Below are 17597 nucleotides of genomic sequence, written 5' to 3' on the forward strand. Positions count from 1 at the left end.
AGGATCTTGCACATTTTAAAAGTAAATTTCGCCAACACTTTTAAGTAATCGTTTTCACAAGAAAAACAGTTTGTTGTTATCCATGTGTGCTTTGATGGACTGTCTTTTTAAAATTTTATTTTATTTTTTACAAATGTCATACATTTCTTGTTTATAAAAATAACAATAAAATAAACGTACTTACGGTGAAATATTCGTTTACTTAATATTCTCAGTAAATTTAGTTAACATTTAAAAGATAAATACCAAATTACAAGCTGCAAAATACTAAAGTGAACAAAAAATAATTTCACAGTTGCTAAAAAAATAAGATAAATTGCTCCAGTTTTCAGCTTCAATTGTGCCTTATATCTAAAATGTATTTAGATTTTTTAAAATAAGACTGACAAAAAATTGTGAGTGATAACATGGATTTCGGTTGCGTTATTTAAATATTCTCAAAAAATTAACTGATTATTGGTTCTTTTACCAAAAAATAAAAATTAGTCAGAAAAATATATATGGTTTTAAGTGTGCAATACACATGCACATAAATAAAAATCCCAAACAATTAACTGTAAACATAAATAAGATTATTTAAAAACAGTGATGTTTTTTTTTAATTATTTCTATTCTATTTATTCTTTTAAGCACCTGCTACTACTATTACATGCCCTATTTGTCCAACATGAAATAGGATTATACTATACTTTCTCCTCTTTACTTTCTCTGCAGGATGAAACTGCTGCTTCACGCGTGTTTGGTATCACACCAATAAAAAAACATTTATTGCGACGTCAAGAGAGGCACCTAGTAAAAAAAAAAGACACAAAACATGTTGTTGCGTGATGGGGAAAAACATATTTTTATATTGATTTTGTATTGTTTGTTGATCTTCCGTTTTTATTTATTTATTTTTGTTCTCAATTGTCATTTATGATGTACAGGTGGAGTTGTAGCGTAATTTGCAAAACAACAAACCTATCTTTACACCAAGAGCTTCGCCCAGCCCAGCCAACACAGGGGGTCTCATGAAGCAACATTTTCTTCTCTGGGCGTGAACCTGAACGTAAGCCACCGTCTCAGTTAGGTTGGTCAGTCTGGATTGCCAGGTATGTGTAAACCCCCACACTGGCTATTTGTGCAGATATCAAAATATAGAAGGAATTATATGAATCTAACCTATTATCTGATAATAATGAGTAAAATGTTTTCTATTAAAAATATATAAACGTATTTATTGTTGCTGCAGTTCAATAAAAGAGTCTAAAAGCCTCGCTTTCTCGCGGTCTCTGAAAGGGGGATGTTTGGGTCAAACTTGGCAACGCAGCGCTAGGTTTCACCCGCAGCACATAGATCCTACAAACTACGGCGTGTTGCATCTTCTCCTCATAAGGTACCTATAAGCATCTAATGCTTATCTTTATATTATGTAGATATTAGTACGTCGGCACATTTTTAAATCAACTGCATAATAAAAAAGATGTACTGTATCCACGATTCTACTTCAATGCCGTAATATTAATTGAAATGCTAGTTGAAAGCTAACCGTCAAGAAGCTAAGAACATGGCGCAGGCCGACAGGGCCGCTTTTGTTCTTGTACCCGGGTGCGGTAGTTGACGTTATTTAGTCAGCGGGCGCTTTGGCACACAAAGTAAACTTTAACTGTTCTTTAAGAACGAGCGTTATTGATGACAATTTAACCTCCAAATTGCTAGCTTTTTGGTGTTTTAATTTCGAAAACGCTGGTTTGTTAGCTTTCGGATTTGAGGGAACGGCTGGACCCGCGAGCGCGCTTTTCTAAATGGAAAGTTTGTTGTTTCTAAAGAATTCTATGTAAATCAGTTATTGCGTTTCCGCGTCCTCACTAAAACTACTTTCGTTTTAGGATAGAGCCATAATGAAATTTACGATTTTGACGAATGCCGGTTCATGCTGCTAAAAACTAGCTCAAGATGGCGCTGGTCTACCAACTTACATTAGGTTCAGAAAAATGATTTCCGTCACCCTTTTCCGTGGTTTCAAGGAAGCGCGTTACATGGCAAAATCTTGAAGGTAGATTTGTGGTCAATATTAGTAACGAGGTTAAGAAGGAAGGTTCAGAGGCAGCATGTTGCTCAAAGTGAATGTTCTTTTACTTATGAAATTGACAAATTGAACTAGATTTTGAGAAGAAGTGTGTCGCAAAAGAGTTAGTAGTTGCAGAAGGAATGAATTCTGTGTCTTCACTCATCTCCTAGTGTTTCTGAGCAGTTATGGCTGATGAAGGATATGTTGTGCGCATAAGGGGTCTTCCTTGGTCCTGTTCAGTGGATGAAGTACAGAGGTTTTTCTCAGGTAAGTGAGTCCACCAGAAGTGTGCAACTGATACCTTTCTCAGGCAGTTTTTTTTTGTCAGGGGTGCAGAATAAGATGCTTCGTAAAAGTATTAACAGTTAGCAGCACCTTCAATTTCACAATAATAATAAAAATATTAGTCTCTTTTGAAAAACTCAATTATGATTAACTGTTTATAGAGAAAAGTTGTCAGGAACATTTTTGATACTTTGAAACCTGTACACAATTGTAAACTTCCAAATAAATACCTGATTTGGTGTCTTTCTCATTTATTGTGAAAGTCTTTAAATCCATTGTTATGTCAGTTAGTGCAAATTTTCTTAATTTTCTCTACAATATTTTGTTATAAAGTTGAGTCATAGCAACTGGGCTTAAAAAGAATCTTCTTGCTTGAAATGTCAGATTGATGAAGCCACTTGGCTAAGTGGAGAACGTTTCAAGGAAGATTTATTTAAGTCCGGTTTTCTATGACCTCCCTGACATGTCAATGAGCTATTACACAAATTATTAGGACGGTCTTTAGATATATTTGTATGTGGATTTATAACCATGCCATCATTTCTATCTCATTAGTATGAAGCTTAAGCCATTGCCTGATGTCACAAGGAAGTAATTTTAACTAAAAAATCTAAGTGTTTTGGATGTAACATCATTTTACAGGCTGCAAAATTCTCAACAATGGAAGTGGGATCCACTTCACCTACACAAGAGAAGGGCGTCCCAGCGGAGAGGCATTTGTGGAGATGGAGACTGAAGAAGACCTTAAGGTGGCTGTGAAGAAGGACAGAGAAACCATGGGTCACAGATATGTTGAGGGTCCGTGGATCAGCTAATAGAGACGTCAAAACCGTGTTCATACATATTGGAGTTGTTTTAACAGCTTGTCTTTCTTTCATTTAGTGTTTAAGTCCAACAATGTGGAGATGGATTGGGTCATGAAGCACACTGGCCCAAATTGCCCCGAGACAGCTGGAGATGGACTGGTGAGGCTCCGAGGCCTTCCCTTTGGCTGCAGCAAGGAGGAAATTGTCCAGTTTTTCTCAGGTAAGAACTTTCCTGTAAATAGTTTTTTTTTAATAAAATTCCCCTTAAAACATGTGATTTGCAGATTTTTCTTTCCATTTCTTTTCCTGTTCCTACTCTCTGACCAACACTCACTCGTTCAATGTACATTGGGGACTAGATGTTACAGTCTTATTTATGTAAGCACGGACGATCGCAAAATAATATGGAGCTTGGTTTGAAAGTGATGCTGGAAATGAAAAGCTGCTGTTCTCTTGAATCATTCCTGATGGAGGGCAGCAGGTAGACACCCTAATCCATCCTCACACATCATCTTCATCTTGAACTCAAAGTCATCCCGTTGTCAAACTTTATCTTAAGATGTGGGTTTACATTTAAGCAATCTTGTCCCAGCTGAAATGTATAGGATCAGAGATGCATCGATTGCAATGTGACAGGCTGGGTTTGAGAAATCTATCTCTACATTGACACAAATCCTAATCAAATGTCATTTCACAAAAGCCCAGTTTCTTTTCTTTTTAACTTTTTTATCCCTTTTTTCTCCGATGTTTCATTTGGAAGTACCAAACTATTCCTACAGAGAGTTGGACATAAAGTTACATGAACGTTGGGTAACTAAAGTTGGAATCCTATAGTATTAGCACCAACAAAAACCTTTAATATAACATTTACTTGAACAAAGTCGAATTTTACAGTCAATGTTCTAAACAATAGTTTGCAACCAGGCAAAGTTTAAAAATGTAAATGCTTTGCTGTAAAGTTAGTGTATTTAAAAGTTAAATTATTTCTATAACTTTCATAATGGGTTTAATACTTTTTTTTTTAAACAATAAATGGCTTTGAAATGTAACTAACTTTATTTGGAAATAAATCAGAAAGTAAGTAAAAGAAAACAAGTCATTTTTTATTACTTGCACATTAGTAATGGTCATAAGGAAGTTGATATTTAGTTGCGGAGATGAATCTGCTCCTAATTTCAGACATGTGCATATAATCTTTGGTACCTCTGTGTTAATGTAAGGAAAATCCTACAAGGACTGCTGAAAGTATTTAATAGAAAATGTAACTTACAAAATTGCTTTTGTGCTGTTTTTCTTTAGAATTCTTAAAATAATAAAAGAGTCCTGGACAAAAATTCTGGTACCTTCAACTTAATAATTCTGATCATAACCTTTTACGGGTAATTACTGCAATTATATGAAATCTGGATCTGTGGGTCCTGGAACTGTCAGCAGGTATTTTAATCTACTCTTTGCAAGCAAACCACTCCAGTTGTTGCAAGACTGAAGGGGACCCTCTCCACAAGAATGTTTAAGGCTTTCCACAGATTTTTAAATAGGATTTGGATCAGAGCACCTCTGAAAAGTCCCAACTGTTTTACTTTTAGCCTTTTTTGTGTATTTTGTGTCATTTGTCTGCTAAATGATGAATTATCTGCTAGGGAGACCAACCATTGTGGCAGAAAAAGCACTTTTTACTTTATAATGCCTTGATAACAGAGAAGAATCAACAATTCTTTGTGTGTGTAACTTAAAGCTTAATTTCATTTGTAGACGTGTTTCTTAAAAAGAAATCATTTTGCTGGGTCTCAGTCTGAAACATCTAAGAGTTGTTTGCTCAAGTTTTCCAAGGTAACCATAAACTATAAATAAAAAATGTATATTTTGAGACTCATATTGGGTCAATATTGGGTTTTGGTGAACACCTGTGTACTATGTCTTGGGTAATAATCTCCTTTTAGGATCTGGTAAAATGGGAGGATCACTTTAAGTTGACTTTTTTGTTTTTAAGTCACATATTTTTCATTGTTCTGTGTTCTTTGATTTTTCTGAGTAAATCAACAGTGTTTGCACAGTTTGTGTGTTTAGATGAAGTGATTTTTACGAATGCTTTAGGCTAACTGTACTTGTACTGCTCAGCTGGGCAGATGGGCGCTTTTTGGGTTCTAGCCTCTGTCATGCCCCCCGGGCTTCTTCTTTTACCCTTTACAGGTATTACAAATGACTTGTTTACACGCCTCCCAATCTAAGCACTTTAACACCAAAGTGGGGGATTGCTGCCCTTGGGGGTGCCGGGCTGAGCTGCTTTCACAAATACAAAATAGAACCTCTTCCCAGTTACCCCAGCATTCTTTCCTCCTCACACTTCCTCAGCCCTTTGTCTCTTAATAATGTTTATATAATTGATGTTCACAGTTTGTGTCAGACCTCAGATTTGTATCTGATTGGCAAAAGGTAATGTTCCTCATGTCACCCACCGAAACCTTTTTCTCCATCAACACCCCACTATTAGCTTGGTGCCCCCACAAAATGCCCCCTTTCATACTCTCTTTCTATCCTGTCATTTCTGCTTTAACCCCACAACACAGTAAGTGTAACTCCTTGAAAGAGCCAGGTAAAAACTGAACTGGTATATGTGTGATGTGTAAGAATTTCCATAAGTTTTCTCTCTCTTTAGAGAACGTTCTGTGATTGGGCATGTGATTTAATATGTCCCCTGCTGGGGTTATCTGTCCTTGGGTTGAAGGGTTGGAAATCGTGCCAAATGGGATAACATTGCCGGTGGACATCCAGGGGAGGAGTACGGGGGAGGCCTTCGTGCAGTTTGCTTCACAGGATATAGCTGAAAAGGCTCTAAAGAAACACAAGGAAAGAATAGGGCACAGGTGGGGATGGTTGGTTGGTTGGCTGGATAAGTTGCTTTTCTTATGGTGTGCACCTTCAACAACTGCCACACATTTTTAAACAACACACCTTTAAACATAAACACTGCATTAAAAGAAACCCTGCCCGACATTCACACTTTTCAGTGGGGAGGTTAGTGCTCTGTCACCATTCGAAAACAGACTATTCCTAATTTGGCTGACATAATTTAAAAAAAAAAGCAAATGGTGTCTCAGCACTAAATGTGAGTCCAGGTTGATACACGGTAAGGAATCTCCCTTGTGGTAAAAATCCCAGGGCCACTGTACACAAGGATCTGGAGCCCACTGCCTCAGGTAATGCTTAGAGTGGGTTGCAGTGTGGGTAGCGCTCTCTTTAGCCTTCTTAAACCAGGACACTGGCTGCTGTGTCACGGTCAAAGGAAGCTGTAACTGTAATATGCATCCCATTTCTAATTTGCCTCAGGTAACCATAAGAAAAGCTAAGTTACCAAGGCTTACTGTATAGAGTTCTTGTCATTTCTTAAACACCAAGCATCTAGTAATGTTAGATATGTCTATAATTGGACTACAACATGACAGCAACTGCATAGACCAGATTTAAGCAAATGCAGCTCCTATCCATTCCACATGGCCTAATTGTGATACTTTTATGCACTCAGGTACATTGAAATCTTCAAGAGTTGTCGTGCTGAGGTGCGGACTCACTACGAACCCCAGAGAAAGCCCATGGGTATGCAGAGACCCAGCCCCTACGACCGGCCCTCTGGTGGTCGCGGCTACAACATGATGGGCAGAGGGGCATCCTATGACCGAATGCGCCGTGGCGGTTATGGAGGAGGAGGAGGAGGAGGAGGAGGTGGGTGGACTCGGAGCAGGCTAATGTTGGGCTTGGTGCTCTAAAGCTGCGCAGCTGTTTGAAATCTCTCAGCCGATGGCCTTTCATGCAAACACTGCATTATAGAACTAATGGGATTAGGGTGTGAGGTCCTTGGAAGACTGTGCTAATCTCACTGTATATGCAGGTGTGTCAGACGGACGCTATGGCGACAGTGGCTCGTCTTTCCAGAGCACAACAGGTCACTGTGTCCACATGAGAGGCCTGCCATACAGAGCCACAGAGACCGACATCTACAATGTGAGATGGAAACTCATCACTAACAAACCACTACAGTTACAAGTTTGTTTTGGATTCTGTTTAAAAAAAACAACTTGGAAACTTTGACTTCCGTGCTTTAGTTCTTCTCTCCGTTGAATCCTGTGCGCGTCCACATTGAGATTGGTCCAGACGGCAGAGTAACCGGGGAAGCGGATGTAGAATTTGCAACACATGAAGATGCTGTAGCAGCCATGTCCAAAGACAAAGCCAACATGCGTGAGTTAGTTTGTGTAGCTTCAAATGCACCGTATCACTCATTACCCTTTTAGTTAAAGCACGGTTGTCTTTGCAGAGCACCGTTATGTGGAGTTGTTCCTAAACTCAACAGCAGGTGGCAGTAATGGAGCTTATGGCAGCCAGATGATGGGTGGCATGGGTAAGTGATGGAAACCAAGATATTTTGACCTCTTGATTGTAAGGAAATGCTTAACCAAAGATAGAATACATTGATAGTTAAGCCTTTTCTTAAAGGGAATACATGATTATAATAATTTCTCCTTAAACCTGATGTGTTTTATTTTTGTCCACAGGAAACCAGTCCTCTTACAGCGGGGGTCAGCTAAGTTCGGGGTACTCTGGTGGGTACAGCAGCCAAGGAAACATGGGCGGCTACAATGACTACAGTGAGTGTCATCTCTTTTTCTTGTGCTGATCTTAACCCTAAAACATTTCAAGGGTGATGTAATAATGCTAAAACCATGAAGTATATATTTTGTCTTTAAGCCAATGGTTTATTCTCAAAAGGAAGTTTCTAAAATAACAATTCAAGCTAATCTACATCTGATATGTGACTTTAAGCACTACATTTGTTGAACACGTTGACTGTATAATAGAACTGGACTTGGTGATGGTGACGTCACCTGTAAAAAATGGCCGACTCCTGGCTCCAACCAAATGACGTCAATTCAGATGTCTTATTTTTCACGATACGGACATTGCCACATATTACGTCATCAGGAAGCAATGATTGGTGTGAAATCTGTCCAACGTTGAGGCCAGTAGGCACCACCTACTTTCATCTGATTGGCCAGTTTATAACTTGAACAACTTGCACTACAGAAAAAAATACCGTGGAAAAAAAAAGGATTAGCAAGAAAATGTAAGATATAATGCTTGAGTAATAGCAGTTTATTTTTCAATCGAAGTCTAATGCATTCACTTCCTGTTTGGAATGCTAAGGGGGAGGGGTTCCTCAGTCCAGTTCTCATATACAGTCTATGGTCAAACATAATATTCAAAGCAGAAGTGTTCTTGCTTGGTGGTACCTCGCTCTCATATAAACTCTTTGGTCCAATAGTGTGTATTTTCTCTTTCTTGTTAGGTAACCAGGGCGGGATGGGAAGCAGTTACTATGGTGGCGGTGGAGGCGGAGGAAGCAGAGGCTCAATGAATGGACTTGGTGGGGGATGGGGAATGTAGATATTTTTTTTTTTTGTTTTTTTCTCCACTTGTTAGATTTTTTTTTCTTTAAGTCAGCATTTTGCTAAAAGAACTGAAACTCCGAGCTTCGCCTTGTAAACTCTGTAGTCAGTTGAGGTTTTGAAAATGTTGAGGGCGTAGTTTTTTTGTTTTTATAAGAAAATGACCTTCAAAGAGAAGCTGGACCGTCCCGTTTCCACCAGAAATGTCTGAAGTGTTAACCGACCCGCTCCTCAGATTTAACACCTTACAGAACTTTGCTTTCATTTCTACGACCCAAAGTTATGCTGTTTTGCTTTGCTGATCCCCAAACACCAGTCTGGAATTCACAGAGTACACTTGATGAGTTGGTGGTCTGAAACACACCATGCAAAGTCTTTATGCATGAGCAGGGAAACTGCAAATGTCTACTGTCCTTTTGATATTTTACTTTGTGTCTGCCTCTAGTCTTTTATTTCCAGTTAAAATGTTACCCCAAAGTGAATTTTGGTGTGGTCTGAGCGTGCTTTCTTTTCTACAGTTTGTTTTCTTTTTGGTGAATGAAGGCTGTATCCAGGGCAACCAATTTCCAATTTGCTACAATGGAGGTTTTTACTGCTTCAAATTTCTATTTGTATTTTCTGTGCACAAAGTGAATAAAAGTACTCCGGAATATGTCATTGAAAAAAGAACAAGTTGTAAGTTTATTTAATAAATTGGTAAAAATGTTAAATCAAAATTCTCCAACTATAGAAACCGATTTATCGTAGTCATCACGAGCCACAAAAACTAAAGACATTCAACGTTAGTTTCTGTCGACATTCCACGGTCATTTACACAAACTTACATCCTGATCAGAACTGTTTAATAAAATATTAAGTCTCAAGTTAATACATTTTTATGCAGAAAGACGAGCCTTAAAGTTTTTGTAATCTGCATTGTAGAAAGGTTTAGAAAGTCGTAAGCAAAATAAACTGGATATTTGAATATCCAATGGCTTCATAATCAACTAAAGCTACACTAGTCACTGGAAACCCACCAAATGAGGGTTTGTAGATATGAAAGTTAATCAGCAGAATCCGAACAGTCTTAAAGATTTGGTTTTGCGATCAGGTCTTCTGGTTTTGCTAAACAAGTCCACAATAAGACATCAGATCCTGAACCCGAGCCTCTTAGCCATAGAACTGGAGCTGCTTTCGTTTACAAAATGTGACGTGAACATGTTTCTGTGTCTGCACTTTAAAAATAAACCCAAAACTGGAGTTCAGATGGTGCTGTGCGCCGTTCCTGCACTGCCGTAGTGTACCAACACAAAACCGGAGCATGATTGTGTGTTTGGACTTCACTGAATAGTGAGGGTGTCAGTGTTGTTGAAAAGACGTGGAGCTTATCGATTTCAAAACATGAAGGGAATTTCAGAAAATGAAACGGCAAATCAGGTTTGACAGTTCTCCTTTACCGTAAGCTCTCTAGTTCTTTGTGATTGGTTGTTATTTAGCGTTACATCTAAGTCTGTGGTGTGGTGTGTCGTCAGGAAGCCGTTGAAGAGCTTCTCTGCAGAAGGAGGGCGTGGCACACGTCGCACACCCGCACAGGCCGAGGGTAGGAGGGCAAGGCCAGCTCATTGCTGGAACAGCTGTTGCAGTAGATGTCTCCACAGTTTCTGCAGTGGTGCTGCAAAAACAATCATTATTAGTATTATTTTCACATCTAAATAGATTTTTGAAGAAGTTCAAAACAACAAAGAGCCCGGACCTTTCTTCTGGCGATGGAGAACTCCTTCTGACACTGTTTGCATTGAGTGGCTTCATCGTCTTTCAGCCATGCGTGGCCCTGGAGGTGTCAGCACAGGCATTTACTCTTTTTTTTTTTCCTATTCGTCCACAAAAATTGGATGCATTAGTAACACAAGTGACTCCTTCAGTTTACCTTTAGGGCTTTGTTGACCTCTTTAAAGTCTTCCATTTTAAGTTTGGACCTTTAAGCACACACAAAAAAAGCAAAATAAGAGAGGATTTATGCACTTAAAAATGAAATATTTGATTCTTGAAGTAAAAACGACTGATACTGACTGACTCAGATGCAGTCCCATCTCCTGCAGGGCCTGTTCCTGCTGCTCACACCTCTCCTGCAGCTGCTGCTTCTCTTGCTTCAACTCCTGAAGCTCCTGCAACAAATAATGCATTAGTTCTTTCTTTTTCCTGACAACAGCTGTTAAACCATTAAAACAGTAATGTACATAAAAATGTATGTATTAAAAGCAGCAGAAAGGACTAAGAAGTCTTACTATTTTACACTATCAAGTCCCACTCCAATTATCTTTTAATCGATTTTTTAATTATGATTACGCTGTTTTTAGCCTAAATTTAAAAATAAAATTCGTTTTAAAGAACATAGCTTCTGCAGAGCGTCAGGAGTTCATCAGAAATTCACTTCTACGATGTGGGGGAGTGAGCCAGCATTCATTTCCCATCATCCCTTTGTTTACACTCTTTCCCGCTAGCTTACAGCCCCTCACAACCCTGACCTAAAATCACCGGTGCAACAAAAATAGTGAGCAATATCAGAGCTATCCAGCTGTCCAGCTTTAAGCCACATGCCAGCTCAGATAATGAAAACAAAGACATTTATGAATCTATGCATCTGCAGGTGGATGCCTCAGAATGGAGTGGAGCAGGGAGTTTGTGGTCTGTCAATTGTAGCTTCTTTGTCACACCTACGAGCTTTTCCCAACGGCAGCTTAGTGTCTGCTTCTGGTTCACAACCATTTGAATAAAGAAATAATTACCGGTAATCTTTTTTTTTTTAATATATGTCCATTAGGACAAAAATGCTACAATGACATGTCAACAACACCCAAATATGATTTTCATTGGAATGGGTCTTTTTTGCTTTTTACTAATTTAAAGTTACAGTTGTTTTGAAAGGTTTTGTTTTTTGCATTAGTAGATTTATTTATCCACTGATATCTTTTAATTACCGTATTTTCCGGACTATAAGTCGCCCTTTTTTTCATAGTTTGGCAAGGGGTGCGACTTATACTCCGCAGCGACTTATATTAGGAATAAATTGAAATAAATATATTGTTAACCCTCCTGTTATGTTCATTTGTGAGGAACAGAGATGATGTTCCTGGGTCAATTTGATGTATGAGGTATGTTAAGTGTTAAAAGTATGTTAAGTGACTCAGAGAATCAGCAAACTTTTTTTACAGTAAGATCTTGAAGGCTAACAACATAATATTCTATTTTCCAATGATTTCATAGATTCAGAAATGCAATAAAATGACAACTGTTTCTACAAATACAGGATGAAAACAGAGAATTAGTTGGCCAATGATGCTTCATGAAGAATAAATAAATAAGTTTGAGAAAAAATTACTGTGAAATTATTAGATAAACAGTCTGCTATGATTGTGTCATATAAGGTTGTGAAAGTTATTAGTTCTTGGTCACAGATTTTGTCAAATAAATTTCCTGTCAAAATGCGACTTATAGTCCAGTGCGACTTATCTGTGTTTTTTTCTACTTTAAAATGCATTTTTGGGCTGGTGCGACTTATAGTCCGGAAAATACGGTATATAGAAATAATTCTGGTTGTTACGCTCCTACCACAAAAGGCAAATAGTCTTCAAAAAAACGAAAAGGGTAAAGTGAAATAACATGCAATAAAAAGCAGTATACAGTGGAACCTGTAGCTACTTTATGCTCGTAGTTTTGGTCATTTTTTCAACTATTTAACGTGAATGGGACCCCTAGTAATGCATGTTAACAAGGAACCATCCGGATATTTGCATACGCTCAAAAAACCCATTTTTTTTCCACTTCTTTCATGCCATAAGAAGTGGACACTTGGCTAAGGGCGAATACAGTTTGGTGAAAACGTTGTTTTCTCCTAGTTTACTGACCACATGCAGGCCCTGCAGCTGCTGCAGCTGCGTGCGGAGCTCCGAGCTGTTGTCCTGCTCTCGCTGCAAGGCTTTCTGCAAGCTTTGCCTCTGCTCCCTCTCAGTGCGCAGCTCATTTTCCAAACCCAGCCTGCGTCACAGAGGAACACAGTCACTCCAACATTTCACTTCATTCAATCATGCAGCCACTGAAATGGGTTGAAAACTCAGTGAAAGGAACCACAGCTAACAGCCACACAACAAAACAATCAGCTGCATTTATTTAGGTGACGTTTAAACAAATGTCATGTTTTTTCACTGCAACGATGCAAGAAAACTGTATTTAATGTTCGTGCTAAAACATTTTCAAACTAATTGCAACAAAACTTTGTTTCAAATCGTTTCTTAAAACATATCCCATGACAAGAAACAGTCTAAAGAGGTTCATTTTGTCTCCACATTACTGCAGCTATGGTTTGAAGTAAGAAAGATGAAACATGGTTTTAGTTGTTTTTACTGTGTGAATCACCTGAGTGTATCCAGGTCTGTCAGCTGTGTCTGCAAAGCATCTACTTTTCCTTCCAGTTCTACTTTCATGTCTTCATCCGACTGGTCACTCTGCTTGCGTTCACACTCAGAGTTCTGCAGTCTGAAAGATCAGAAGGAGCACCGATTTTAATGGAAAGACCTAATGCACAAAAGACACACGTTTGAATACCTCTGCTCCATTTCCTCCATGGCTTTCTCCATGTCTTTCATCCTCTGCTCCAGCTTCACCGCTTCCTCCTGCTTTTTCTCCGCTTGTCTCTCCGATTCCTTAAGAGCCGCACAAATTTGTAAGATTCTGTGCTGCCATGTTCAGAGACGGTTCACGCCTCTGCGTCTACCTGAGCTCTGTGGAACATCTGCAGATTGAGCGTTTTGACTTGCTCCAGCTGGAGCCGTAAGGCCGCCAGCGTGTCCTGTTTCTCGTGGGAGTCCTTCTCCAGCAGCTTCATGGCCACCTCCATCTCCTGCTTCAAGCCCACCTGGAGCTCCAGCTCACGCTGCAGCTCCTAACAGAAGACTAGTTTGAGTCTTTTGCCTTCTTTGGGACATAACACAAAAACGTATACCGGTACTCAAAAAAAAAACTCAAATTGAACATGAAGCCACATTAAAACTTCCTTTGGATTTTCCCGTATAAATGTTCAGATAAAGAAACACAAGACAGGAACACTAGGAGCATGACTTTGCAACAACAAGTATAAAACAGAAAAGTTGGAAGTAAGCACTGCTAAAGACATATTTAGAAGTTTAAAATTATGTTAATAATGATTAAAATGTAAGGAAAACTAAAGTACTGGTATATAAAAATAAAAACCCTGGAAAAAACATAATATCTATAAAATATAATAGATATATTGTTACAGCATTTAAGCCCACCCAAAATGGTCACACCTGTCGAATTCGCTTCTCCTCTTTGTACTGTTGCCACACAACGTTGTACATCTCATCCAGGCCTTGTCGAGTCTGTTTGTAGGTCTCCAGCTCCACCTGACTGTCCTGAAGTGCTGCCTGGAAACACGCGCGTTTTATTAAGTGCCTTTTCCCTCCTTCATGTGACAAAAGTCCAACTGCTGGTAGTTTGAGTCAGACCTCTTCCTTCTTCTGGCTGCACTGCAGAATTGACTCATTTTCCTTCTTCAGCTGTTCCTGTTCATCCTGCAGAGAGTTGATTCTGTCTGTTGCTGCTGTGAGCTAAAGACAAGAGCACAGAAAAGAAAAAAAACTGTTTACATTTAGATAAATGTCAGAATTTAAAAAAATAAAAATAAAATCACTTCTTTTGACTTGTTTGAAATGAAACAAACGGCACATACAAGTGCACCTGACCTCCTCTACAAGCTTGCTGTTGGTTTTCTCTATTGAGTCCAACTTAGCCTGAAGGTCGGTGACGGTTCCACTTAGGTGACGGTTCAACTCCTCAATGTAGTGCTTCTGATCTAATATCGCTGTCATGTTAGCATCGCTGCAAGGAAAGAAGAAAACAACTCAGGAGTGAAAACTGATAAAGTACCGATAACATTTACAAGCATCCACTTACTCTTTTGGCGTTTCAGAACTTGCAGGATCTTTTAGGTAAAGAGAAAAGTCAATGACTCCCACCTTGATGTAGGAGATACAGATCAACATATTGCTTGGAAATAATAAATACGGAGAAGGACGTTTTACCACTCACCTGAGAATCAAGGTCCTCCCCTTTAATGCAGAGGTTTGCATCAATGACGTTGAGGCCCACAAGCAAACCACCCAATACGGAGCCTTCTTCTTCTAACATCATCGCTCCAGAGTCATAAAACTCACTGACATTTACAAAATGAGGAAGAAAGAAAAAAATAATCAACAAAATGTTTACACAGGAGTCAAATTCAATGCATTTACTTCACCTCAGGAGGTCTTTGTGGTCCAACAGAGCTTTAATGTAGTCTGCTATTTTTTTCTGCATGAGCGCCAAATGCAACCAGGCCCGCCCTCTCCCTAAACCCGTTCTGGAAAACAATGAGAAATGAACACAATGTCACATTAGTGGAACACCCCTGGTAGTGATAGACAATTGCCTTTCTGAGTATGTCTTTATTTAAATGGTTGTGACACCAAAATAGCATTTGAAAAAGTTTGAAGACAACTAGATCCATTTATGTTTTTGTTTTCCTCATCTGAGCTGGTATTCATCTTAAAACTGTATGGCTGGATAGCTCCAATATTGCTCGCCATTTTTATTTCACCCGTAATGTTAGGTTGGGGTTGTGAGCTAGCAGGAGAGTGGGTTAATAAAGGGATGATGGGAAATGAGGCAGGCTTACTCCAAGCCAAAAGCCTGGTTCACAACTCGGAGTTGAATTTCAGATGAACTACAGCTACTCTGGAGAATCTATGTCCTAGAAAATGACACAGGTTGTTTGATTTTGGCTAAAAAGGGCATAAACGTGATTACAGGACCACTGAGAACGCTTTTACAATAGATCAAAAGATGATTGGAGCGGGGCTTCATGGTTTAAAATAGTGAGTAGCAACGCACCGAATGCCAGGTAGATCTCTGGCACTGGTTGCAATGTTGGCAGACTCTGGACACAACTTCTCAACCAACTCCAGAGGCCCCCAAATGGACTTGTTCTGACCAATAAAGGATTTCTTGGCTGCAATAAAAAAAAGACCATCAAGTGATATTCTTTAGTTGAAATCGTTTCAAAATTATTACAAAGATGACAGTGGGATCCGCGTACTTTTCAGACCATGCTTAAGGCATTGCTCGAGGACGACAAAAAACTGCTGCAGAGGAGGGTACTCCGAGTCCAGAGTCCTACCCAGGCTCAGGGAGGACTGGATGAGGACTTTGATGCTCAGCTTCATCATGCTCAGCAGGTTGGATCTTTCTATTCCCATGGGGTCTTTAGGTGGCAGAACTGGAGAAAAAATGCAATAACGTGACAGAAATTAAAATTAAAAGAGGAAATAAAACAAGCAACAAACCACAGCAAACTGGACTAACTGCCTCAGAGAACAGATTAGCACCCAACTCTGAAATCTTTGTCTCCAAGAGGAAGTAACTACTTCAAGGTGAACTTCTTGGAAAGTGTTTTAATTGGCTCATACAGCTGCAGCCTACCGGGTAGTATCTTCTTGGAAGAGCCGCTGGTGTCATTTTCGGACTCCTTCTCGTTGGAGGAGCTCGCAGATGATCCATGTGAGAGCTTTCTGGGAGCAGCAGCGTAGCTCATTCCATGGCTAATCGTTTCACTGGCCTTCCGCGCCAAAGAGAAGATAGGAGCCGACCAGCTGTTCTCTGCCGCCACGGAGGGCGACTTCCCGGCTGCGTCCTGCTCTGCGCGGTCGCTGAGCTCCTCGAACGCCTCCGAATCTAAAACGGTGGGTTCTTCTCCTTGATTTTCCACACCATCATCACAGGCTGTGTTTACGTTCCCTGCCAGGTCGGCCATGTTTGTCCCACCTCCTCCCTTATCGGAAAGATACCACGTGACGGGCCAAGGAATAAAGGTTGGAAAAACTTTATTGTTCCTATGTTCACTTACAAAACAAAAAACAAAAAAATCCACCATGTGACGCCACATCCTGGGGCCTGTTGCACAAAAGTAAGATAAGGGATTAAGCCAGGATATCTTGGTGATCCTGGCTCAATTGATCCCCAATCCGGTTGCACTAAAGCCGGATAGGGGGCAGGAGGATATGTTATGGTATAAATTACCATGGAGATTTATTCTGTGGAGCTAGCCTGCTCCAGACCAGGCTAACTTCCAGGATCTATTTAATCTCATCCCTAATGTCAGTCAGCAGTCGCCACAAATGGAAACCAATAGTTATTTCATTGCTCACGGTACATTGATATCACATATAACTAGACCCGCTGTCATTATTTAAACGTTCGTGATCATTAATTTCAATCATTTTGGATAAATAATGATTTTTAGATGATGTTGCTATCATTAGATAATTTACAGTTTCCCTTAGGACTATAAGGCTATATATAAAATGATTGAACATTAGGGCCACAGAGGGAAAAAAAGACAAGTCATAATATTTTAACCAGTTGTTTTAAAGGAGGACAGTTGTTAAAATGACAGATGTGGGGCATTTCGTGAAATTGTCCTTCAGTATGGTTTCATAAACGAAGACATGCTGATGTGCCAGAATATGAAGTATCACATTTTCATAACTATCAAAACTGTAAAAAGAATATGTTGCTTTTCTGCAGAAAGAACCAGCCTCATAAATTTATTACTTTATCCTTTTTTCCTTAGTGGGGCCCTAGTACTCTGTCATATTAAATAATACACATTCCATTAAAATATAAAAACACAATGTGTAACATTATATTTCTTTATTGAATAAGGACAAAACAAAGCAGGTAAACTACACTCAAAAACGTTCACTTTGAATGAACATAAAAAAATTATGGAAATGATTTCCACATGATTAGATAGGGTTACTTGAACAAAAATGAATCATATTGGTCCTACTTAATGTACTTAGGTTCAAACTAATAAATTTAAGTTGATTCAATCTAAATACTGCAGTTGGACCCAACTTTAAATTAATATTGTTGCTCACTCTCAAAAGATAAAAGTTGATCCAACTTAATTGAATCATTTCA

General features: G+C 39.2%; 2 protein-coding genes across 5 annotated transcripts; one reads left to right on the top strand and one right to left on the bottom strand.

The window, feature by feature from the left end:
* Positions 1-1247: 1247 nt before the first annotated feature.
* hnrnph1 (heterogeneous nuclear ribonucleoprotein H1) lies at positions 1248-9254 on the top strand. 4 transcript variants are annotated; one of them, XM_023959297.2, is made up of 11 exons: positions 1248-1375; positions 2221-2317; positions 2978-3133; positions 3218-3361; positions 5867-6005; positions 6665-6861; positions 7028-7140; positions 7242-7377; positions 7454-7537; positions 7692-7784; positions 8483-9254. In XM_023959297.2, exons 2-11 carry the CDS (start codon positions 2236-2238, stop codon positions 8578-8580), a joined length of 1242 nt encoding a protein of 413 aa, XP_023815065.1. In that variant the 5' UTR covers positions 1248-1375; positions 2221-2235; the 3' UTR covers positions 8581-9254. The 4 variants fall into 4 exon arrangements, with proteins under 4 accessions (XP_023815065.1, XP_078810462.1, XP_078810463.1 ...); XM_078954336.1 differs by having other exon boundaries at positions 6665-6856; positions 7026-7140; XM_078954337.1 differs by having other exon boundaries at positions 6665-6853; positions 7026-7140.
* Positions 9235-16467, bottom strand: rufy1 (RUN and FYVE domain containing 1). Its single transcript, XM_004073384.5, has 17 exons — positions 16095-16467; positions 15712-15891; positions 15507-15624; positions 14875-14976; positions 14667-14790; positions 14532-14593; positions 14321-14456; positions 14084-14185; positions 13886-14002; positions 13333-13500; positions 13164-13261; positions 12975-13094; positions 12467-12596; positions 10632-10726; positions 10489-10537; positions 10315-10392; positions 9235-10233 (listed from the first exon to the last, which is right to left on the bottom strand). Exons 1-17 carry the CDS (start codon positions 16423-16425, stop codon positions 10090-10092), a joined length of 2154 nt encoding a protein of 717 aa, XP_004073432.2. The 5' UTR covers positions 16426-16467; the 3' UTR covers positions 9235-10089.
* Between the last annotated feature and the right edge of the window lie 1130 nt (positions 16468-17597).

Source organism: Oryzias latipes, chromosome 10 (genome assembly GCF_053564925.1).
Source record: "Oryzias latipes strain Hd-rR chromosome 10, Olatipes_Hd-rR_3.1".
Classification (NCBI taxonomy): domain Eukaryota; kingdom Metazoa; phylum Chordata; class Actinopteri; order Beloniformes; family Adrianichthyidae; genus Oryzias; species Oryzias latipes.